Source organism: Melospiza georgiana, chromosome 21, assembly GCF_028018845.1.
Source record: "Melospiza georgiana isolate bMelGeo1 chromosome 21, bMelGeo1.pri, whole genome shotgun sequence".
NCBI lineage: Eukaryota > Metazoa > Chordata > Aves > Passeriformes > Passerellidae > Melospiza > Melospiza georgiana.
This window is the reverse complement of record NC_080450.1, coordinates 5,990,354-6,014,047: the sequence shown is the minus strand read 5'-3', so window position 1 is coordinate 6,014,047 and position 23,694 is coordinate 5,990,354. Positions and strand designations below refer to the sequence as shown.

Sequence of the window (23,694 nt, the reverse complement as noted above, 5' to 3'; positions counted from 1 at the left end):
CTGATGTTTGGAGCTGATGGTTGTTATTTTTTCTGTACCTTCTATGCTATTCCCAGTCTGTTAAGATGTTAAATTCATCAGGCCTTACCTGGTAGAATAATGCTCTGGAAAGAAACAGAAATTCCTTTCCCCAGGAACAAAGGCAAACAAACCTGCTGAAATTATAAATTTTAAATTTTAAACTTGCTATATTTTCCAACAACCTTACATCACCCATTCAGGCAACAGCTTTGATGGACCTGTGGGGTGCTGCTGTTTTTTCAGGACTCCCCAGTGGTGGGTAAGGTGGATTAGGTTTATTTTTTTGGGGAGAGCAGCTAATATGAAATGAATTTTTGAGAACAAGTCCCTGGGTCTGTTGTGACACATGAGAATCTTTCAGGCTTCTCTTCAGTGGGTGCTGTGTGGGCAGGGTTCTCTGCTGAGCCACAAAGCAGAGGTGGGGGACTTGGAGGCAATGGTTAAAATGGGAAAATCAAATCCCAAGGAGGATGAAGGAGCACAGTGTTGGTGTCTGGTTGCAGTGAGGCTGGGCTGAGAGGTGCCTCCTTGAGCAGGTAATTAAGATGCAGAGCAGTGAGGACAAACATGTCAAATTCAAGTCTAAAATTAGCACTGGGGGCCTAAAATTAAACACCTAAATTACCAGATGTGCGCAATAGTCAAAACTGCTGTTGATTTGAAAGCAGAGTGTGGATATTTATCAGTATGGGAAATCATACCAGCATGTTCAATCTTGAACATGGGTTTAAATGGCTGAACTTTACACTCACCCATGGAAATACTTGGGGCTGAGGAAGTAGAGAGTCCTCTCTCTCACTGAGGTGTGTCACCTGCAGGTTGTGTTGGGAGTGATGTGCTGAGGGAATTTTCAAAGTAAAGGTGGAGGATTTTGATCCCTGGGTATCACCTGGCTGTGCTGTAGCTCTGGGGCCTGGTGCTCATCCCTGGCATCCTCCAGGGCTCAGTTAAGGATGAGGTTTGTGTATTTCTGTAGGCTCAGAGTGGCCTCAGCACTAGGGGCTGTTGTATCAGGAGCTGCAGGTATTTTTTACTTTGCTGTTCCCGTTTCAAAATAACCTCTCTGCCTCCTTTCACCGTGGTACCCTCTACCTCTACCCCTTTCTTTTCTTTCTTTCCTGTGGAGATTTGGCCACCTGGATGCTGCTGACCAACTTTGCTCCTCTAGGAATGTTTTACAAGCACCTCTCCCTGCGGCCAGTGCATCCTCAGCACTCGGGGAAGCTGAAGCCTCCTTCCCAAATCCTCCTTCCCGTTAGGAGATAATGGATTGGGAAGATGTGTGGGATGAGTCATTTGTTTTTCAGAGTGCTGTGTGCCACCAAGAGGTCAGCACCCATTGCTGAGTAATTCTGAGGATGGCTGTGGTTAATATTGCATCACTGCATTCCACATTCCAGCCTGCCTGCCGCTATCAATTAATCGCTGACCTTTTGATGTATTTTGTGTTCTTGAAACAAGGCAGGGACAATCAGATAAAATGAGTCTTCTGGGAGCCTGCCCTCCAGGTTTTCTTCTCTTCAATAATTTTTCTCATGCTGTTCTGGGGGTAGGCAAGGGCTTCTCCCTTCCTTTCCCTGATGAAGTCACAGCACATTACCCTTGAATTTCTCATTTGCTTTGCTCTTTGCCTTTCCACCTCACATTACTAATTGCTTATCAGATTGTTCTGCACTCAGGAAGCTGCTCACAGGTTTCTCATGGAATCACAGAATTCTTTGGGTTGGAAGGGATCTTAAAGATCATCCTTTTCCACGCCTTGCCATGGCAGGGAAACCTTCCACTGTCACAGGGACACCTTGCACTGCCCCAGGTGGTTCCAAGCCCCATCCAGCCTGGCCTTGGGCACTGCCAGGGATCCATGGCCTCCCACCCTCCCAGGGAAGGATTTCTTCCTGATAGCCAACCTAACCCTGCCCTTCTTCAATCTGAAGTAATTCCCAATTGTCCTGTCGCTTCAGGCCCTTGCAAACACTCCTTCTCCAGCATTCTTGCTTTTCTAAAATCCTGACAAAGTCATTTCCTCTTCCATTGTGCTTGGCAGGGCATTGTGTGTTGCCCGGGGCTGAGCTTACACCTGCTCTTTGTGCTGCTGTTGAGTGCCTGTGGATTTTAATCCCCTGCTTGTTTTGTCCTGGCCCTGTAAACCCCTGGAGCTGCTGTTTGTGTGTGTATCCAGCACACAAAGGCTGATTTCTGGGCAGAAGGTCACAGCCATATCAGCCATCAGCAGAGCCCACTTCAATTTCCTGCAGCCCCCAGAGAGCTGGAGCTGAACAAGGAGCTGCTGCTGGGTTTGTCACACCACGGAGGGGGGCTCTGTGAGCCTGGATTTACAGCTGTGCCTTTGTCCTGCTGAGAGCAGTCCCACAGAGCCAGGAGCAGGGCATGGTGATGGATGGAGGGCATGTGGAGAGCCCTGAAAAACTGCTCTCCACATGAAGCCAATGCCAAATGTCAGCAGCTTCAGTTCATGGACTGCAGGCTGTGCTCTCCCTTCTGGTATCACAATGGTATCACCAAAACCAGTGGCTGCTTTCCTTCCTGTGAGTATTTGTGTGTGGGTAAAGATGCACCCCAGGAGCTCTAAGGGAACCTTTTTGAGCCTGAGATCAGGCAGTGAAAGCCTCTGTGCTCTGCCCAGAGTCTGGGTGAGTTCACTGAAATGGGGATTTTACAGGAGGTTTTCTGTCTGTAGGTGAGAGCCTGTGTGAGCATCCTCCTGTGCAAATGCTGCTGAGGGCTCCTGTGTGTGAGCAGGGGTGAGGAGCTGCCACCATGGCCATGCTGGTGGAGTAAAACACGAGGAGTCAGCAGAGTGAAGGCATCAGCAGGACTCAGCTGACAGCCAGGGGTCCCTCACTGGGTGTGAGGCTGTGCTGGGCACTGGGGAGCAGGCAGGGCAGCCCAGCTCACACAAATCTCTGCCCTGCAGGTGGATGAGCTGAAGGCCAAGCTGGCCGCCCAGGAGGTGGAGCTGAGGCAGAAGAACGAGGATGCTGACAAGCTGATCCAGGTGGTGGGGGTGGAGACGGAGAAGGTGAGCAGGAAGAAAGCAGTGGCTGATGAGGAGGAGCGCAAGGTGGCCCTCATTGCCCAGGAGGTGGAGCAGAAGCAGAAGGACTGTGAGGAGGACCTGGCCAAGGCTGAGCCTGCCCTGGCAGCTGCCCAGGCTGCTCTCAACACCCTCAACAAGGTAGGGTGAGGGTTCCCTCAGTGGTTTTCCTCCTCGCTGAGGGAGAGGGGCTGTGTCCTCTGATGTCCCAAGTTCTGCACATTTTATTGTCCCTTCTCCAGCTCCCTCCCTGCTGGTGTAAAAAAGTGTGTAAAAAAGGATTGGATGTGGCACTCAGTGCCATGGTTTAGTTGACAAGGTGGTGTTTGGTCACAGGCTGGACTTGCTGATGTCAAAGGTCTTTTCCAGCCTGGTTAATTCTGTGTTTCTGGGGTTCCTGGTGGAACTCGGAGTACCCACAAGGCAGCACCATGTTCCCCTTCACTCATTGCCATGGAGAGGAGCAGACAAAGCTGGTGCAAAGGAAGATGTCACTGGGAAAAGGTGTGATCAGGAGATTAGCATTGCTCTGATTGCAGGACATTGGTTTTGGAAGGAGTTTTTGTGCCTTGGAAGGTTTGTTCTTCAAGGGTGCTCCAGAGGTTCCCATTTGATGTGGCACTCAGCGCCATGGTTTAGTTGAGGAGGTGGTGTTGGCTCATAGGTTGGACTTGATGATCTCAAAGGTCTTTTCCAACCTCACTCATTCTGTGGTGCTATGATGTGCCTGAGAGATGGACCTGCTGTTTGTTTTGGTCTGCAGTTCATGCATAGTGTGATAGCAAGTTTGAAAACTTGGGAAATCAGGAGTTGGAGACAAAAATCCCCTTTTGGTTCCTCCAGTGCAGTTTGGCTGCTTGCCCTGTGAGGGTGCCTGGGCTTTCTCAGCAGCTGCATTCCCTGAACCCTGAGGGCTGCAGGATGTGGGAATCAGAGGATGGATTTTGCCCTGGCATCTCAGCTTGGGTAGGAGGGAGCATGAGGGGAAGCTCTGAAGGTTGTTTTAGAGGGCCTGAGCATTATTTCTATTAGTTTCATTCTTATTTATCCCGGTCCTGAGAGGGCATAAAACCTCCTGCTCCCCCAGGAGCCTGGGGAGGAGCAGTGTGCCGTGCTGGTCCCAGGTGGGATGTCAGGAGCAGGGAATGGAGCAGGTGTGCTGCAAACATGCAGAGCAGTGATCTAAAGGCAGCACTGCTGGGGCCCAGAGGAGTCCAATTTATCAGATTGATAGCCTGGGAGCCTGACTCTATTAGTGGCAGAGTGAAAAGAAAGCCCATTCATTTTTACCTAACAACCTTGTTTTCCCCTTTTCAGACCAATCTGACGGAGCTGAGGTCCTTTGGGTCACCTCCTTCTGCTGTCAGCAACGTCACAGCAGCCGTGATGGTGCTGACAGCCCCGGGAGGGAAGATCCCCAAGGACAGGAGCTGGAAAGCAGCCAGAGTGGCCATGGCAAGGGTAGACAGCTTCCTGGACTCCTTGATCAAGTTCAACAAGGAGAACATCCACGAGAACTGCCTGAAAGCCCTGCAGCCCTATCTGCAGGACCCCAGCTTCAACCCCGAGTTCGTGGCCACCAAGTCAGCAGCGGCGGCTGGGCTGTGCTCGTGGGTGCTGAACATCGAGCGCTTCCACCGCGTCTTCTGCGAGGTGCAGCCCAAGAGACAGGCCCTGGACAGGGCCAACGCTGAGCTGGCAGCAGCCCAGGACAAGCTGGCCACTGTCAAGGCCAAAATTGCTGTGAGTGACCTTGGGCGGACCCGTCCTGCTTGTCCCTGCTGGGGGATTCCTCAGCTTGGGCCGAGGTGCTGCTCGGTGCTTGTGTTCTAAAGCAGGGTGGGAATCCAAGGGGTTGGGGGTTGTAGGGTTTTCTGTGCCTCCTGTTGCACTGGCAGCCCCAAAAGCCAGCCCTGTGCTGGACTAAGCCCATGGTGGGCAACAAGGAGGGGAGGGGGATTCTGCCCCTCTGCCCCTGTGCTCAGGTCAGACCCCACCTGCAGAGCTGCCCCAGCACAGGGAGGAGCTGGAGCTGCTGGAGAGAGCCCAGGGGAGCCCATGGAGATGCTCCAGGGCTGGAGCCAGGCTGGGAGAGCTGGGGGGGCTCACCTGGAGAGGAGAAGGCTCCATGGAGACCTAAGAGCCCCTGCCAGGGCCTGAAGGAGCTCCAGGAGAGGACAAGGGATGGAGGGACAGGACACAGCGAATGGCTTCAAACTGAAAGAGATGAAATTTAGATTAGTTAAAGGGAAGAAATTGTTCCTTGGGAGGCTGGACAGGCCCTGGCACAGGTGCTCAGAACAGCTGTGGCTGTCCCTGGATCCCTGGCAATGCCCAAGGCCAGGCTGGACACTGGGGCTTGGAGCAGCCTGGGACAGTGGGAGGTGTCCATGCCATGGCAGGGGTGGAAAAGGTTTTTAAGATCCCTTCCAGCCCAAAGAATTTTGTGATTCTGTGACAGAATATTGCTGCTTTCTGAATTTCCTCTGTTTTCTCCAGCCTTGCTTGCACCCAAAGAGGAATGCTAAATAAGAATCCTTGTTATTCCCACTTAATTTTTTTAATGTAATTTACCTCTTCTCCTGGGCCCTCAGAAAACTCATTATCTCCAGCCAGGGTGTTCCCAGTGTGCTGCACAGGGCAGGGGATGGGACTTGGAGGCTGATTCAGTGCTGGGAGCACAGAGCTGGGCTGGCTGCACACTCAGTGCCTGCTTTTGCAGGATGACAAGTGCTCCTGCAGGAGCCTCATTTGTCACGGCACAGCTCCCTGGCAGCACATCTTGGATGTTATTTGGATTTTTGCTACTTAAAAAAAAAATTAAAAAAAATCCTTGAATAGAAGAAATTACAGCGTGATTAAAAGTGCATTTCCACAGAGTGCAGAGTGAGACCTTTATCGCTTTCCTTCAGAAAATTATCTCTATGTAAAAACACATCCTGCTTTATCCTGCTTTCCTCCCTGCTCCCTCCCAGCATGATACCTGCTAAGAACAGGCTGTGGGAAACAGCTGCTCTGATTTTGGGGTGGTTTGGGGTCTCTCTTTGGGAGTGGGATCCCCTCCATGGCTGGGCTGTTGGGCTGGACCCACAGCAGGGGCAGGGTCCCAGTGAGTGAGGTCCCTCTGCTCCCCTCACCCCCTCCACCAGCACCTCACCCTGTTAGAAAACACATCACTCCTTTGATGCTTTCAAGGGCTTATCATTCTTAAAATGCTTACTACAGTTTTTAACTAAAAATACAAGAAAATGGTGCAGAACTCTCTGGCCTCCCCTTCCTGCTGCAGATGAAAGGAGGCACCTGAAGCAGGGATGGATTTAGAGGGCTTTGGTGTCTAATTCTCCCACCTCAGATGTGCCATACAGTGCTGGGGAACGTTTTTCATCCCTTTATGTTGCTCTTCTCCAAAGCTTTTTTTATGCCTGGGCTTTTCATTTTTTTTTTTTTCCCTCAAAGGAGTGGGATTTTGTTAAAGAAAATTGCAATCTTTGGGGAGATTACTGCTGCTCTTCTGGCAGGCTCTTACAAAACTGCCAGCTTTAGGGCCTCTCTCCTCTCTGCAGATGGGGAGTGATGCAGGGCGGCGTGGGATGGACGTGGAGGTACATCCTTGCTTATCTGGGATCTCTTGGATAGCTTCACTGCTGGCTGCTGATTCATACCTGCTCACAGCTGGGCCCCAAGCTGTCTCATACTCATTTTTATTAATAAATGAGGAATTTCTGATTGTCCAAAACATTAAGGACTTTCTGTTGTTTTCTCCCTACCTGGGAATTGAGTGCTCTGCACCTGGGGCTGCTGGAGGTAGGAGTGAAAGGTGTGTCCACATCTGCACACAGCTGTATTTGTGTGCCCCTGCAGACCAGGTATATGCATATATTCTAGAGAAAATCAATTATCAGCTCATCCTTTCATAGTGTAATGTGATATACATGAGCCTTTGTAGGCTGATAGATCCACATGCACACAGGGACAGAAACTTTTGGTGTTATTGTTCCAAGGAAGGTCAAGGAGAGGCTGCTTTGTGTTTGCCAGTATCCAGGAGAGCTGCAGAGATCCCTAATATAATCCTTTTTCATTTTTGGGTTTGTTTCTAGTGTGTAGCTCAATGTTAAAGTGATTTACAAGCAGTTTAGCCTTAAGCAGTCTGCATTGGGTGCAGATAAAATCAATTATTACTTTTCTTATCAGAAGTGAAATGCTCCAAGTGCTTGTGGGAGCTGTTGGTTTGGTTTAGATCCGAGTGTGAACAAGAACAGGGCTCTCCACTTTTCTCTGCAGGTGCTTTGGCTCTTGCTGCCCTCCCAGCCCTGGCCTGCACAGGACATGGCCCCACCTCACTGGGGCAGCTCTCAGAGCAGAACCATTTAGCTCACTTGTTATATTCCTTGCTGGAAACAGTGTGAGGGCATGGTTTGGAGAGGGTTCAGGCAGAGCTCCAGGAGCCCCTTGGGGATTTGTGCACAACTTGGGGAATCAGCAGAGCCTCAAGGACTGCTCAGAGACAAGGGACTGTAGCATCAGGAAATACCAAATTTGGGTTCCTCAGCTGCCTGCTCGTTGCTCAGCCATAGCATTCCTCATCAGGGCTCAGCCAGAAGCCCCAATAAATTCATTTTCAGTGTCCTTTGCCTCTGCCTGTGCCAAGGCTGTGAGTTCCAAGCAGTGGCACAGCCCAGCCCTGCTCTGTGCTGGCTCCTGGTGCCAGCCCTGGGTGGATGAGCTGGGCTGGAGTTTGGCCAGCTCTGCACAAGGGTTTGCCTCGGGATCACAGGATCCCAGAATGGTTTGGGCTGGAAGGGATCTCAAGGTCCATCCAGTGCCACCCCTGCCACACCTCCCACTGTCCCAGGGACACCTCCCACTGTCCCAGGTTCTCCCAGCCCCAATGTCCAACCTGGCCTTGGGCACTGCCAGGGATCATGAGGAAGTCAGAGCCTGTCCACCCTCCCAGGGAACAATTCCTTCCCAATCTCCCATCCATCCCTGCCCCTCGCAATGGGAGCCATTCCCTGTGTCCTGTCCCTCCATCCCTTGTCCCCAGTCCCTCTCCAGCTCTCCTGGAGCCCCTTTAGGCTGTGGAAGTGCTCTGAGCTCTCCCTGGAGCCTTCTCTTCTCCAGGCTGGACATCCCCAGCTCTCTCAGTCTCCAGAGCAGAGGGGTCCAGCCCTTGGAGTGTCTTCATGGCCTTCTGGACTCCTCCAGCAGCTCCAGGTCCCCCCTGAGTTGTGCTGTTCCTGACCTCTCCTGTTTTTGCCCCGCAGCGCCTCAATGAGAATCTGGCCAAGCTCACAGCCCAGTTTGAGAAGGCCACATCAGACAAACTCAGGTGCCAGCAGGAAGCTGAAGCCACAGCCTGCACCATCACCCTTGCCAACCGCCTGGTGAGTACAGCAAGGGCAGCTCTGGTGGCCCCAGGGGGAGGGACAGGGCTGGGCTTAGCACCTTCCATCCTCTCATGGTTTTGGGAATGTTTCCTGCACTGCTGCCACTGTCATTTTTTCTGAAAAATCCCTTCACCAGGGTTTTTTCTCCTGGGAAGCTGAGAAGCTTCAGAGAATTATCTGGTTGCTTCTCCTGTGTTTTGCTGCTTTGGATGTGGTTGGAGATTGTTTATCCAACATGTAAATTGCTTTTATTTAATGACCAATCATGGCCCAGCTGTGTCAGGACTCTGGAAGCAGTCACAATTTTTTCATTAATGTCTTGTTATGCCTTCTATAAGATCCTTTCTCTATTATTTAGTATAGTTTTAGTATAGCATTTTTTAATATAATATAAGTGCATAAAATAATTAATTAGCCTTCTAAGCACATGGAGTCAGATTCTCAATTCCTCCTTTGTCCTGGGGACCCTAAAAATATCCCACACTGCAGCAAGTTTCAGCAGTGAAAATACTTTTACATAGGTTGTTTCCATGAGGTTGTGGCAGAATGTCTTCTCTTTCTCAAAGAAACCAGGAGAGGCAGCTGCTGAAATTGTTGTTGTATTCCAGATGGTTTGGGGCAGCTCTGCTCATTAAAAGTGCCTGGCTCTGCTGCCATCTTAGCTCCTTCTTGGGGCTTAAATGTGTGAGCAGGTGCTGATGGGCCAGAACAGTGGGAGTCAAAAATGGCATCATAAAAACAAAGGTGTGAACGTGCCTGTAGCTTTGCAGGGTCTGAAATGACAAGAATTAGAGAGAAAATATCTCTAAAACCCTCAGTCTCCTCCGAGCCAGAGTACAAAGGTTTTAGAGAGGGGCCTATGAGGAACTGGAGATGGATTTTGCATCAGGAACTGCAGTGACAGGACAAGGGTTGGTCACAGGAGAATTGGTTCAGACTGACAGAGGGAAAATTTAGTTTAGATATACAGAAGAAATCCTTCCCTGTGAGGGTGGGCAGGCCCTGGCACCAGGTGCCCAGAGCAGCTTTGACTGCCCCTGGATCCCTGGCAGTGCCCAAGGATCGCTGGACGCTGGGGCTGGGAGCAGCCTGGGACAGTGGAAGGTGTCCCTGGGACAGTGGAAAGTGTCTCTGCCATGGCAGGGATGGCACTGGATGGATTTTAGGTCCCTTGCAACCCCATCCATCCATGGTTCTGTGACTCTGGGACACCACATCCCAGGCCATATTGGTTACATCTCTCCCCCACCCCATGATGTGGGAACAGCTCCTAGTCTCAACAATTCTGTGATTTTTTACTGTCAACAATTCATCATTTCTGCAGAGCAGGCAAGGAGCTGCTTGCATCCCAACTCCCTGCTGTGCACTGCACACCATCTCCTGTGCCACCCTGGCTTTGATCTGGGAGCAGGGCCTGACAGCCCTCGCTGGTGTGCAGCTCATTTGACATTCAGGAGGTGTCACTGGTGTGGCTGTGGGTAGAAATGAGTTCCCAGACTTTGAAACAAACACTGAAGTTGTATAAAGAATGGAAGTGAATGCAGGGAGGGATGCTTTGGATTGACAAATGAACCTGGGGGACTGAGGAAAGCCCAGCTCTCACAGTGCCAGGCTGGCATCTCATGAACTTCAGGTGGCCTAAGGAGGATGCTCCAGCATCCAAAGGACAGGATCTGTGCAGCAGAAAGGGAGGCTGGCTGATGAGTGCTGTTTGTGAGGGGGTGTGTGCTAATGCAGAGGAGGAAATTTAGTGATGACAAATGCTAAATAACGTGTGCAGGGAAAACAAACTGTAATCATGCAGTTACATGGATAGGGCCTAATTGCACTATTATCACTCACAGAAGAGCTCTTGGAGTTGTTGCAGAGAGTTCTCAGGAACAGCAGCGTGGCACTTGACAGGAGGAAAAAAGACAAATTGAATATTACTAATTGGTAGGAAAAAACTTCAGGAAACAGAAGTTAAGCGTCATTGTATTGGGTCTGTCAGTGCCTGCAACCCACGTGTGCCCACCCTGTCTAGGAAGGCTGTGGGCAGCCTAGAAAAGCTACAACAAAGTAAAAAGCCACTTCCACATGAGAAGAGAGGGAATGAATTAGGGGTGTTCATTTTGGAAAAGGTGTAGAAGCTTCTGAAATCATGGCGGATGTGCGGAAGGTGGGTGAGGGATGGTTTTTCACTTTCTGTCATTATCAAAGGTAATCCAAGGAGTAGCTTTTAATTTGCCTCTTGCTAAAGAAAAAGAATTCCAATGATTTCTAGGATCTGAGGTGGAAGACACCTGCGGTGTCTTGAATGTATTAAAAGTGGCAGTAGTGTGTGATCCAAGGAAAAGAGAAGAAAAGACTTTCAGGACTTAAGGAGGAAAAAAGTAACCTGAAAAAATTAATTAGGAGTAAGGAAGCACCAAGGACCAGGAAAATCAGACCAATAAATTTCTTTGTCTTAGAGGGACTGTGGGGCTGCCTCTGGAACCCTGGCAGTGCCAAAGGCCAGGGCGGACAGGGCTTGGAGCAGCCTGGGACAGTGGAAGGTGTCCCTGCCATGGCAGGAGGTGACACTGGGTGACCTTTAAGGTCTCTCCCCACCCAAAGCAGTCTGTGATTCTGTGGTTGTATGAATCATAAATGAGCTGGTGTGTGGGAGCTCGCACTGCTCCGCAGTGATGATGTCAATGTCTGTAAAGAATTGTAAAAATGATCCCAAGTGATGGAGGGATGAAACACCACGTAGATAAATGTAATGTAAAGTACCTTGGAGAAATGAGGTTTTACTTCTCATGGCCTGTAAGTGGTGCTGGGCTGATTGTTATCACTCAGCAATGAAAGGATGGAGTTAAGAGTGCTGTGAGCTCTGTGCTCCCAGAAGCAAAAAGCCCTCACCAAACCCAAAGCCCCTCTGAAACCGGATATTAGGGTTTATTAGGAAAAGAAGGGAGAACAAAACAGAAAAATCCCCATCTTTCTCTGTGAATACCTTCTAAATAAATCTTGAATGGGCAGCATCACCGCCAGCCCCTCTGCTGCACCTCAAAGGCTGGAGGAGAACGGGAAATGGTGCAGAGGCAGCAACAATAAAAGGAACAGGATAATAAAGATTGCATCACTCGGTGCAGATAACGATTGCAAGGAAAATCAAAAGGCTGCTTCTGTCTGAGGAATTATTGAAGAGGCTAAAGCTCTCCAACCTGAAAAGAAGACAGCACAGGGGTGCTGAGGGCTTGGAATCCTGAGTGGTGCAGAGAAGCTGGTGCCAGCAGGATTGTTCCCTGGTTTTGCACTGGACAAATGTTTCAGCAACTGAAAAGTTCAGGCAGCACATCAAAGGATGTACTTTTGTACAGAAAGCTCAGCTGAACTGTGGATCTCCTGCCCACAGGATGCTGTAGGTGCCAAAAGTTGGGCTGATATCCACAGCAGCTTAAGCTCGGTCATGAAGTCAAAACCCATCAGTGGCTGTTAAGCACAGGGATTTGAGCTCTGGGTCAGAAGGTCCTGAAGTCTGCAGCTGTGGGAAGCTGCGTCCAGAGCTGTGCCCGTGTGTGCAGCATTCCCAGGACAAGGGCTGCTGTCAGCTGCAGGAGCTGGGTGTGCTCTGCAGAGCTGGGCCTGGGTGGGGATTCCAGAGGGGAACCCAATAACATCTTGGCTTAGGAGATCCTGGCTGTTTATCACAAGGTCCTGGCTGTTCATCAGGGGGTATGGAGGTACACGATGGTTGAAGCAGAGCTGTTTGATCTGGAGTGTCTGCAGGACAAGCAATGCCATAGAAATGGCAGTGAGTTTGTATTGGGAATGTGAAGGTGGCTCTGATCCTCAGGAGGCAGCTGGAATTGTGCTGGAAACAGGACTTGGTCAGGTTCACATTCCATGATTGTGCAAATGATCATTTTGACTTGGGAATTTGCAGGTTGGGGGGCTCGCCTCTGAAAATGTGAGGTGGGCTGAGGCTGTGAAGGACTTCAAACAGCAGCAGAGCACCTTGTGTGGAGATGTCCTGTTGGTCACAGCCTTTGTCTCCTACCTGGGCTACTTCACCAGGAAATACCGCCAGGAGCTCCTGGATGGCATCTGGAGACCCTATTTGCACCAGCTAAAAGTAAGTCCTGACTGCTCTGAGAAGCCATTGTTTCTGGGATTAATGTGGCCACAAATCCTGGTGCCCACAGGGGATCTCTCAGGTGAGGGACATCACTGTGTCCTCAGGATGTGGCCATGCACTCCTCCCTGGGGATAATGTGGTGTCCTTGCTTAATGAAGTTCCTCCATGTACACAGGAAAATCCCAAACACAGAGCCCAGATCTGCAGTTTTGTCCATGGCCATGAAGGAGGGGAGAATGTGGAGAAGGAATTGGAGCAGGCAGAGCTCGCTGCCAGCTCTCCAGGAGGCTTGGAAAAACTCCAGGTGTTTTTTCGTTCTGGACATGAGCTCTGGTCGTGCTGGCCATGCCTCTCAGCTGGTTTTACCCATGTCTTGCTGTTAGGACCAGATGGAGATCATTGTGCTTGAAACTTGTTTAATATTTCACTAATTTTAACAGGTTCCTCATACAAATGGTGCCAAGAAACATTTAAATAAGGTCCCAGAGATGCCCAGTTCAAAGGGCTGACCAAAGCAGACAGTACCTTAGGCTGAGAGAGGGAAACTTCATTCTGTATTTTTAACTGAGCCAGAAACTTAGTTAAGACATGATTTCAAAAATGACCTGGCTGTGCTTAGAAATGCCAAGGAAGTGCCTGTAATTCCAATGGAAATGAGGCCCATTCTGCTCAGACACCTGGCACAGGTAACTCTGGCTGGGGCAGCTCTGCAGGTGAGGTCACACCTGAGCAGGGCAGAGCAGCAAAATCCCTCCCAAACCTCCCGATCCCACCGCTGCTGACACAGATAAACATCACCTAACCCTTTTTACCTCAGCCCAGCTTTCCACCTCATCCATCTTTCCCTGGGATCTGCAGGAAGCCTCTCTGTTTGTCTGGCAGGTGGCGGTGCCGGTGACTCCGGGGCTGGAGCCGCTGGTGGCCATGGCGGCGTGGCGGAACCAGGGCCTGCTGCCCTGGTTTTTTACGTCAGCCAGCTTTCCCTGGGATCCTCAGGAAGCCTTTCTGTTTGCCTGGCAGGTGCCGTTGACGCCGCGGCTGGAGCCGCTGTCGGTGCTGGCGGACGAGGCGGCCGTGGCGGCCTGGCGGAACCAGGGCCTGCCCGCTGACCGCACCTCCAGCCAGAACGCCGCCATCCTCAGCAGCTGCCAGCGCTGGCCCCTCCTGGTGGACCCCCAGCTGCAGGGCAGCAAGTGGATCAAAAACACCCACGGGGACACGCTCCGCGTGATACGAGCCGGGCAGAAAGGGTAACGCCGTGCTTCTCTGGGAGGGAGGGGCCAGCAAGTGAGTGTGGCAAGTCATGGGAGGAAGGCTAAGGCTGGGTTTATGGGCAGTTGGGTGTTTGGGGTAAATGTGTATGGTAATAGGCCTGATAGGTTGATTGGTAGGAGAGTGCCACATAGTGAGCCTGAGATGTGCCTGCCCAGGGTGTTTGGTGAGCACTGGGCACTCATCTGCACTGAGCCAGTAACACTGAGGGAAACCTGCCACTGTATCTGCTCACATTATCTGCTGGTTCATTACCAAAATGACAGGTTTCTTATTAAATCAAGAGTCTGTTTAGTGCTTGACTCTGTTACCATAGAAACTCCTCTGAAGCTGGTGATGGAGTGAGCTGAGGCTCAGTATCAGACAATTCCAAACTGGCTTGGCTTGGAAGGGACCTTGGAGACCATTCAGTTCCCCTCCTGCCCTAGGCAGGGACAACTCCCACAACCCAAGGGTGCTCCAAGAACAGTCTAACCTGGCCTGGACAGGAATCCAGGGGCAGCCACAGCTGCTCTGGACAAAAGGCCTGTGTATCCTCCAAAGGCTTGTTGTAGCTGTAATGTCCTGGTTAGCTTTTATTTTTACTGTTAAGGTTCTGAAAACCACAAAGCCCAGAGCTCCAGGCACCCTGCAGCTGCAAAGGGCATGAGAAGGGGAACATAGCACTGCCACAACATGGCTTCCTCCACAGCTTTTTCCTTGGAGCCAGCCTTATCCAGGAGGATCCTTAGGGCTCCCTCCCTCTCGGAGAATGAGAGAATTTGTGTATGGAGCAGTCACCACGTGTCCTGGGCACAGTGTTTCATTTCCTTGTTAGGAATTCATTTTTCCTAAGCATGGCTCCCAGCTCTGGGCAAAACAGACCTGAAATCTGCTCTTCATCTTTGCTTTAAGATGAGCTGTATCATTTGGCTCTGGAGAATACAAAGTATGTGCTGAAAATAACTCCAGGCTGTGCTAGCTTTGCTCAAGGCTGCCCTGGGACAGACTTGGTGGTCACTCTTGTCCTTGGGATGTCTGGGGCCTCATTCTCTCTGTTGGGCTGCCAGAACTCTCTCTGTCAGTGCCACTTTCTGCACCAGGGTCTGGCACTACCTCAGCCCTCTTCCTCTCTCCAAATGCTGGCACCCACCTGTAGATGCCACCGTAATGAGGGTCCCCTCTGTCCCCTCCTCACTGACAGTGTCACATCCTGCTCTGCTGCAGGAAGCACCAGTGCTCTTTCCCACAGGTATCTGGACACACTGGAGCAAGCCCTGGCTGCTGGAGACCTGGTTTTGATTGAGAACCTGGAGGAATCCGTGGATCCTGTGCTGGGGCCATTACTGGGGCGAGAAACAATCAAGAAAGGCAGGTGAGCTCGGGGGGATTGGGGACACGTGTGGATGGGGGCTGGGGGCTGCTGTGCTCTCTGTTCCTGCCCTCAGACCGTGGGTGTTCACATCCAGCAGCACTAACATCCTGCCTTCAGCAGAGACCGTGTTTTTAATCAGGCAATCACAGGTAATTCAGCCATAGGATGGCTTGGAAATCAACCCGGATTTCTCATTTCATTTCACAGCATCATTCAAACCTCGTGTAAAAGAGAGACCTGTAATTCTCCCATTGTACGCTGACCTTGGGGTCTGTAATTGGCTGTTCTGACACCAAATTATTACCAAAATAGCTGCTGCTGTGTTGTGAAGTAAAAGCAGCCTTGAATTTTAGCAAACACTGCACAGTATTTAGAAATGCAGCTACAGATTTCAGCATCAAGTGTTTCTTAATGAGGTCAAGTTCTCATGGCAGCTGCTGGTCACCTCCAGCTGAGAGGAGATCAGCAAGGGAGGCAGCCAGGGGGCTCTTTTCCCTTAAGTTCTTTGAGGGTTATTTCCCTGCTTGCCTAAAACATCCCAGGCTGTTGTAAACTGGTGGGCAAGGTAAGCTGTCTACAGGGTTTGCTGGGGAAAACGTCCTGGGAAGGGTGGCTGAGCATGGGTTTGGCTGCAGGATGGAGGATGGAGGGGCAGGATTGGTCCCAGGGCAGGATTGAAATGTTTGGAGGATGTTGAGAGGGGGATGCAGCAGGGAGGGTGGCAAATCTGAGCCCCCCTCCAGTGGAACATTCAGGCATCCCCTTTTGTGCATCTCTGCTCTCAAGTCTCCCAGTGAAATCATGTGTTTGTTTGTTAACAAAGGGAAAATAAGTCATAAACCACAAAGGAAATCCAAGGGTTTTGTGTTTCCAGGCCTCTCCAGAATCCTCTCCTGGCCCTGCTGCCCACACCCCTTTGGATACAGCCCAGGACATGGTTGGATTTCTGGGCTGGGTAAAACTTGGGTTCAGAGAATGTTGGAATTTCCTGGGGTCCCTGTGAGCTGTAGACTGCATGTCAGCAGGGCAGAGCAGGAGGGTGCTGGGTTTTCCTGGCTGATGGCACCTCCTGGGAATGGCAGCCATCACCCTCCACTTGTCAAGCTCAGTGTAGCTGCAGAGCTGGCCTGCTCAGAGCCAACACTCTGGGTAATTTTTGCTGTGACCAGTGAAAAGCTCGAGGCTGAGAGGCTTTTCCTCCCTGTTTTTGGGAGAATTCAGCCTCTGCCCAAAGCCAGGAGAGTTCATGGTTGGTTGGACTGGTTGTGCCACTGCTGGAAAATCTGAGCTTCCTTAAACAGGATCCAAAATTGAGGAGAGGCTCTCTGGGGTTTTCACCTTAAATCAGAATTGATTAAAATGAATTAAATCATGATTTCTGTGAGGAATGCCAAGTATTTGGTGCCGCCACTGACTGAGACCACCGCGTGTGCTGTGGTGACAGCTCCTGGCTGATGCTCCTTCTGCTGAAACCCCAGGTACATTAAGATTGGGGACAAGGAGTGTGCCTTGCACCCTGCCTTCCGTCTGATCCTGCACACCAAGCTGGCCAACCCCCACTTCCAGCCCGAGCTGCAGGCCCAGTGCACCCTCATCAACTTCTCTGTCACCCGCGACGGCCTCGAGGAGCAGCTGCTGGCGGCCGTGGTGCGCCTGGAGAGACCTGACCTGGAGGAGCTGAAGGTGAGCTCCTGGGAATTGTCTCTGGGAGCGTGTAGAAATCATCAGAAGCATCGTTATTACACTTAGAATTTAATTATAATTATTTTAATTATTGATATTGTTATTGATATTGTTATTAGTATTGTTGTTGTTGGTCTACACTGAGAGGCCTGACCTGGAGGACCTGAAGGTCAGCACTCAGGAATTGTCTCTGGGAGCAAGTAGAAATCATCAGCAGCATTATTGCACTTAGAGTTTAATATAATTATTGTTAATTTTGTTATTGATATTGTTCTTAATATAGTTGTTATTGGTCTACACCAATAACAGAGAGACTTGACCTGGAGGAGCTGAAGGTCAGCATCTGGGAATTGTCTCTGGGAGCAAGCACAAATCATCAGCAGCATCATTATTACACTTAGAATAATAATTATAATTATAATGATTATTATGGATATTGTTATCAATATTGTTGTTAATATTGTTGTTGTTTTTCTACACTGAGAGATCTGACCTGGAGGAGCTGAAGTTTAGCACTTGGGAATTGTCTCTGGGAGCATGTAGAAATCATCATCAGCATCATTATTACACTTATAATTATTTTAATTATTGATATTGTTATTAGTATTGTTGTTGTTATTGTTATTGGTCTACACTGAGAGACCTGACCTGGAGGAGCTGAAGGTCAGCACCTGGGAATTTACACTGGGAGCAAGTGTTACAATCATCATTATCATAATTATTTTTTTATTTTTATTCATATTATTGGTATTTTTTAATTTTTGTTTTTAACAAACAACATTTCATATGCCAGCTTGCAGACGTTACTGAGCTCCTCACAAAATCAGATTTCCCTTGTATGACAGACATTGAGGGGTTTTTTCCCCCTTCACCCTTCTCTTTTCTTGGTATTTTGAGAACGCTTGTACTTGATTTTCAAGGTTTGTCTCCAAAAAATTCTTTCTATTTTCCTCCTCCTCTGGTGACTGAAAGCTGAGTTTCTCATTGCCTCAGGTTTTTTCTGGACTTCACAGATTTAATTTTGGAAGCAGGATTAATCTCGCTTAATTTTCAGCATTTGTGGCAAAGGATCCTCTCTGTAAATATTGTGAGGCTGGAAATGATATTTTTCTCTTCTGGTTCTTCCTCCCACTTTGTAACAGGCCAAAATATTTTCTCTCTCTCTCTTAACAAGTACGGCTTTAATTTCAAGGCAATTTTATAAAGAAAATCCTCCCTTCTGACGACAGCTTTAACAGTGTAACAAATATGAATAATCCTAAATATTTTCTGAGAGTGGGAATAAATTTACTGCATGTGCCCACTCATTTTCTGCCTGGCCTGGGTTGGAACTGCCTCTTCTTCTCAGTTTTAGCCCAGTAAGCCACTGGTGGCAGTGGGACCCTGAGGGCAGGATAGAAATGGGAGCAGGACAGGAGACGCTGTCAGTTGTGAGCCTGAGATTTCCCTGTACTTACATTGGTACCCAAAGGATTTCACTGCTGGTTTTGCCACCAGGTTTTAACCCTGTGTTCCCCATGTCTGGTGGGACTGCTGTGGGCTGGAGTGGTGAGGGCAGAGGTTCAGCAGGAGGGGTGAGGAGCAGCTGGGGCTCTCCAGGCTGGCTTGACCCCAAGAAATGAGTTACAAAGACACAGGATATGAGTTTTGAGATGGGGATAAAGGTCTTTTATTCCTGATTCATTTCCAGTGTTTTCCAACATTTCTAGAAACCCGTATCAGTTCTCCTGGTGCTTTCTGTGCAGTTCCAGGTGCTTTCTGTGCTGTTCCAGGTGCTTTCTGTGCTTGTTGGATAAGGATTGATCCCAGACCCCAGAGCTCTGTCCACTCCCAGGAGAGCAGGAATCAGCACTGCTGGGCCATGGCAATTGTCAGTGGGAAGCCTGTTCCCATGTGAAGCTGATTGATCCTTAATTTACCACATCCTTTATGGCTAAAGCTTCCTGGATTTATTATTTGCAGTCAGATCTCACAAAGCAACAGAACGAATTCAAGATCACCTTGAAAACGTTGGAGGACAATTTGCTCTCTCGGCTGTCATCAGCATCTGGAAATTTCCTGGGAGACACAGCGTTGGTGGAGAACCTGGAGAGCACTAAGAGGACAGCTGCAGAGATTGTGGAGAAGGTACAAAGACACTGATAGCCTGGAGAAAAGCATGTCTGTGCTCCTTTAAGGATTTCTGGGTGGAATGTAACCTCTGCTCTGCCCATTCTGCTCTGTCTGCTGAGCGGGGAGTAGAAATTGGTATAAATGGCAAATGCTCTTCATTCTGAAGAGCTCCAGGCTGTTTAGTTCTTTGGAGCTTTTTTTTTGTGTTAAATGACCTATTTAAGACCAAGAAAAAACATTGGTGCCTGATGCGAAGACAATAAAATTTACACACTGTATCAAGGCAGCTTTAAGCTGTTCCAGCATAATCCTGGGTACATCACACTGCCTCTTAGGCTGGGTTTTAGTACTGACCAGGGACTGGAGTCTGTGATCTCGAGTAAATCTGAAAGAACTCAGGTATTTCATACCCTTTTATTCCTCAGAGTGTAAATCAGCATTTGTGTGAGCACTGCCAGCTGCCCTTGCTGGCTGCAGGGGCTTAGGTAAATGCCCAGAGGTTTTTCCTTGCCATTGAGGGAACTTGGAAAGTGTGGTTCCCATGCCAGGACTGTCCCAGTGACCAAGATATTGAGTGATCCTCCCTCCATTAAAAAACAGAATTATTTTCCCTTCATGGTGCATCAGGTATTGGAATAATATACTGCAACAATCAGGAGCATTCAGCTCCCTGGGGAGGGGTTTCTTGAAGCCCCAGAAGAGGTGTTGAAGGGATTTTTTGATGTGGAAAGTTTGGCATCTCCCCCTTGAAGTTGGTGTTTTGGAAGTGCTTCACCCTCCAAACCAGCTGTGCTGTACAGCTGTTCACTGCCAGCAGTGCCAACAAGTCATGGATTTTAGAGTTTGCACCTGGATTTTATGGGTTTGTGCCCACCTGGAATGCTGTGGAAGAGCCCTGCTAGAGGTTCAAGTCAAGCCTCACTCTCCTTTTGGTCTGCCTACCCAAAGAAAGGTGTGCAGCCAACATTTTCCTTGCTTTGGAAGTTCTCCCTGCTCTGCAGATGAAGAGCATCTGTCTGGCCCAACTCTGGCTCTGGGTTTGGCAGAACTGTTCCTGAGCCCAGCCCTGCTCATGGGGATGTGCAAACATCCCACAGACCCCACAGCAGATTGAGGCTCATCCTGTGCTTCCTTGGGGTGCCTGCTGGCTTGTTGTGCCACAGGGAGCCTAGGAAGGGCTGGAGAGGGACTTCTTGCAGTGGTAGGACAAGGGGAAGGGCTTCAAGCTGAAAATAGGCAGATTTAGAAAAAATTCTTAGCTGTGAGGGTGGGCAGGCCCTGGCACAGGTTGCCCAGAGCAGCTGTGGCTTCCCCATCCCTGAAAGTGTCCAAGGGCAGGTTGGACAAGGCTGGGGGCAGCCTGGGATGGTGGAAGGTGTCCCTGAGTGGAATGAGAAGAGCTTAGGGGTCCCTTCTGGGATTCTGTGATCTCATTGCATGGTTTGCTGGGCTGGCTGGGTCAGCACTGTCCCAGCAGCGCCTGACCATGGTGTTAGACCTGTCTGTCCTCAGCCAGGGACTAAAATAAACCCCAGCAGTCTCAGCGATGGCACTTCTTGCTGCTGAGGTGGAATGAAAGAACAAACAGGAGTGAGGTGATGGTTCTGCCAAGAAGGTTTTCACAAGCCCCTCAGAGCAGCTGCAGAGACCTGCCCAGGGGGGTTTGATGCTGCTGAGGAAAGGCAGCAAAGAGCTGCTCTAAATGAGCAGCTCTCAGCCCTGAGGAAGCTGCCTGGAGCAGCACTGGGGCTGCTCAGCCCAGGGTTGTTAATGGCCTGCACAGGAGCGGGGCAATTAGCACCAGAAACTCATGGATGAGAAATTGAATTCCAGTCAGCAAAGAGCAGGGAACGGAGGGAGAAGTCAGGAAAACTGGGGCATGGGGCAACTGGGTGGAAAATGCAGTTAAATGGAAGGTTCCAGAGGGAGAGGATGCTGGGGAGGGCAGCTCCAGCCTGGTCCCATGGTGGTCACTTGTGGCTTGCTCTGATGGCTTTGTGGCCAGTCTTTATCATTGCAACGGGCCCCCAGATGGGTAATAATTAGTATAGACTCTGTATATTACAGAAGAATGATTAATAATCTTCATTAAGAAACCCATTGCTCCTTTTTATACCTTAGTTCAATACAGGCAGAATTGATTGGTCCGGTAGTTAAAACACCATTACCATTGGTTAATTAAGAAACCACCCTTTGGTAAACAAATTTTCATAACACATTCCACATGTGCACAATATCAGGTGCAGTAAGTTAAGATAGGAATTGTTTCTCATTCTTTTCTCTGATTTTTTCACAGCCTTTACCCAGGACGATGCCTGGGAAGGTTGTGTTTCTGTCTTTGGCCACGGAGCTGCTGCCACAGCCCTGGCACACTTGTGGCAGCAGCTCCGTGGCCAAAGACAGAAACACAAATGTGTCAGGGCTGTGGGCACTGCCCAGGGGTGCTGTGACAGGATTTGTGCTGTTTCCTTGCAGGTGCAGGAGTTCAAGGTGACAGAAGGCAGGATTAACGAGGCCAGGGAGCAGTACAGGCCCGCGGCCTGCCGCGCCGCCGTGCTCTACTTCACCATGAACGAGCTGCACAACGTCCACCCCATGTACCAGTTCTCCCTGAAGGTACCTTCCTCTGCTTCTGGGGTCCCTAAAATCACAACTCAGTTCTCCCTGAAGGTACCTGCCCTGTGCTTGTGGGGTCCATAAAATCAGAATTCAGTTCTCCCTGAAGGTACCTGCCCTCTGCTTCTGGGGTCCATAAAATCACAATTCAGTTCTCCCTGAAGGTACCTGCCCTCTGCTTCTGGGGTCCATAAAATCACAATTCAGTTCTCCCTAAAGGTACCTGCCCTGTGCTTCTGGAGTCCATAAAATCAGAATTGCAGTCACAGAGTCACAAATCACACAAGTATGGGGTTGGAAAGGGTTTAAAGCCCATCATGTTCCACCCCTTCTTGTTCCACGCCTTCCACCATCCCAGGTTGCTCCAAACTCTGCCTAGAAGAAGTTGCACCTTTAATGTTCTATGAAATAGAAAACTTTTTGTCCTATAAGAAAGGTATTTTGGGGGATGGAGGGTTAAATGAGCATCCTGGTCTGCAGCTTCTTGCAAGTGATTTCTTACCTTGACAAGTGACCTGGAAAAAGGAATTGAGGAGACACTACAGAATGTTGAGCCTCATCCACAAAGAGGCTTTTCTTTTTGATAGCTACAACTCGTTTGTTGAAGTAATTTTATCAGAAAAAATGTACAGAATATCTTTTGTGCCTCTTGAAAGATTCATCCCTCTCACATACATAATAGATCCGGGGGTTCCTGAGGTTTCACCTTTAATCTGTGTCTCCTGCAGTTAGTTTGTTTTATGTTTTCCAGTGAACATTAGCAGCGTGTATATATACATGGAAAATTATTGGGGGAAATGTTTTTATCTAATAAATTTTGATGGCAGATCATAAAACGTTGTGTAAAGATGCACAGGGATGATTTTAGAATACTTGCCACACAGCTGGGAGCCCATTATAAATTAGAACACAAAGATTTATGTGCTGCTCTGCAGCATGTTTTAACACAATTTAAAGAAACGTTAAGCAGGAAAATGCATTCTGCAATTATTTAATAATGCATTCAGTATCAGTGTTACTTTAATTTGTCGAGGCACCATTTTTCCTTTGTAGAACCCTAAAAATCAGGCTGCCAGCATGGTCATGCCTTGTCCAGTTGGTGCCATCACTGTGTATTGGCCTGGTTATTTCCTTTAGCTGGGCTCAGCACATGGAGCCTTTGCATTTCTAAGCAGAGCTCGGGGTTTATGTTCTTGTTAATTTTCTTTTTCCAGCTGTATTTGATAATTTCCCAGTGCTTTTAATTTGGACAACTCTGAAACTTGTTTGTCTTTTCTCATTTAGATCAGAAATGTTGTTGCAATAATCCTTAACCTCTTATATAAGAGGGTTATTCTCAATGCAGACACCCACCCTTGAGGGTACTTCAATGACTCCTTCAGCTCACTGCTCCCTGCCCTCCTCAGCCAGTCCTTTGCTGGATCCAGACAGTAAAACAGTCATGGGACTTAAAACAAAATTTATTTTTATTTTTACCGTTTAAATTTAAATTTTTTTTTTTTTTTTTGAGGAATTGCTCTTCTCTGAGTTGAAATATTTGTGCAGTGGGAGATGTGCTTTCCTCCTCTGCCCCACTCTGCTAAGACCCCTCCTGGAGTAGTGTCCAGCTCAGGGGTCTTCAGCACAGGAAAGGTGTGGGCATGATTGAGCAGGTCCAGAAGAGGCAATGGATATGATCCAGGAGCCCCTCCATGGAGAGCTCAGAGCCCCTTACAATGCTCTCCAAGAGAGCTGCAGAGGGACTGGGGACAAGGGATGGAGGGACAGGGCACAGGGAGTGGCTCCCACTGCCAGAGGGCAGGGATGGATGAGATATTGGATATTAGGAATTGCTCCTTGGCAGGGTGGGCAGGGGCTGGGGTGGAATTCTCAGAGCAGCTGTGGATCCCTGACCCTGGATCCCTGGAAGTGTTTGAGGCCAGGCTGGACAGGGCTTGGAGCAGCTGGGACAGTGGGAGGTGTCCCTGCCATGGCAGGGGTGGCACTGGGTGGGTTTGTGTTGGAGTTTTCCCCATGGAGTTTTTCCCCTCTTTCCTGGGAGCTCCACTCTCCACTGGCTCTGTTTGCAGAGGACGTGGCTGTGCCATCCCAA

The 23,694-nt window shown here is 49.4% G+C and overlaps 1 protein-coding gene across 1 annotated transcript in view; it reads left to right on the top strand.

The window, feature by feature from the left end:
• The window catches only part of DNAH9 (dynein axonemal heavy chain 9), a 144,840-nt gene that overhangs the window by 67,734 nt on the left and 53,412 nt on the right, over positions 1–23,694 (top strand). Inside the window, exons 46-54 of the mRNA XM_058038578.1 lie at positions 2,957–3,217; positions 4,394–4,819; positions 8,341–8,460; positions 12,374–12,562; positions 13,586–13,815; positions 15,069–15,191; positions 16,670–16,874; positions 18,837–19,001; positions 21,462–21,602. Of these exons, the coding sequence (XP_057894561.1) occupies positions 2,957–3,217; positions 4,394–4,819; positions 8,341–8,460; positions 12,374–12,562; positions 13,586–13,815; positions 15,069–15,191; positions 16,670–16,874; positions 18,837–19,001; positions 21,462–21,602 (1,860 nt within the window). The remainder of the gene's footprint in view (positions 1–2,956; positions 3,218–4,393; positions 4,820–8,340; positions 8,461–12,373; positions 12,563–13,585; positions 13,816–15,068; positions 15,192–16,669; positions 16,875–18,836; positions 19,002–21,461; positions 21,603–23,694) is intronic.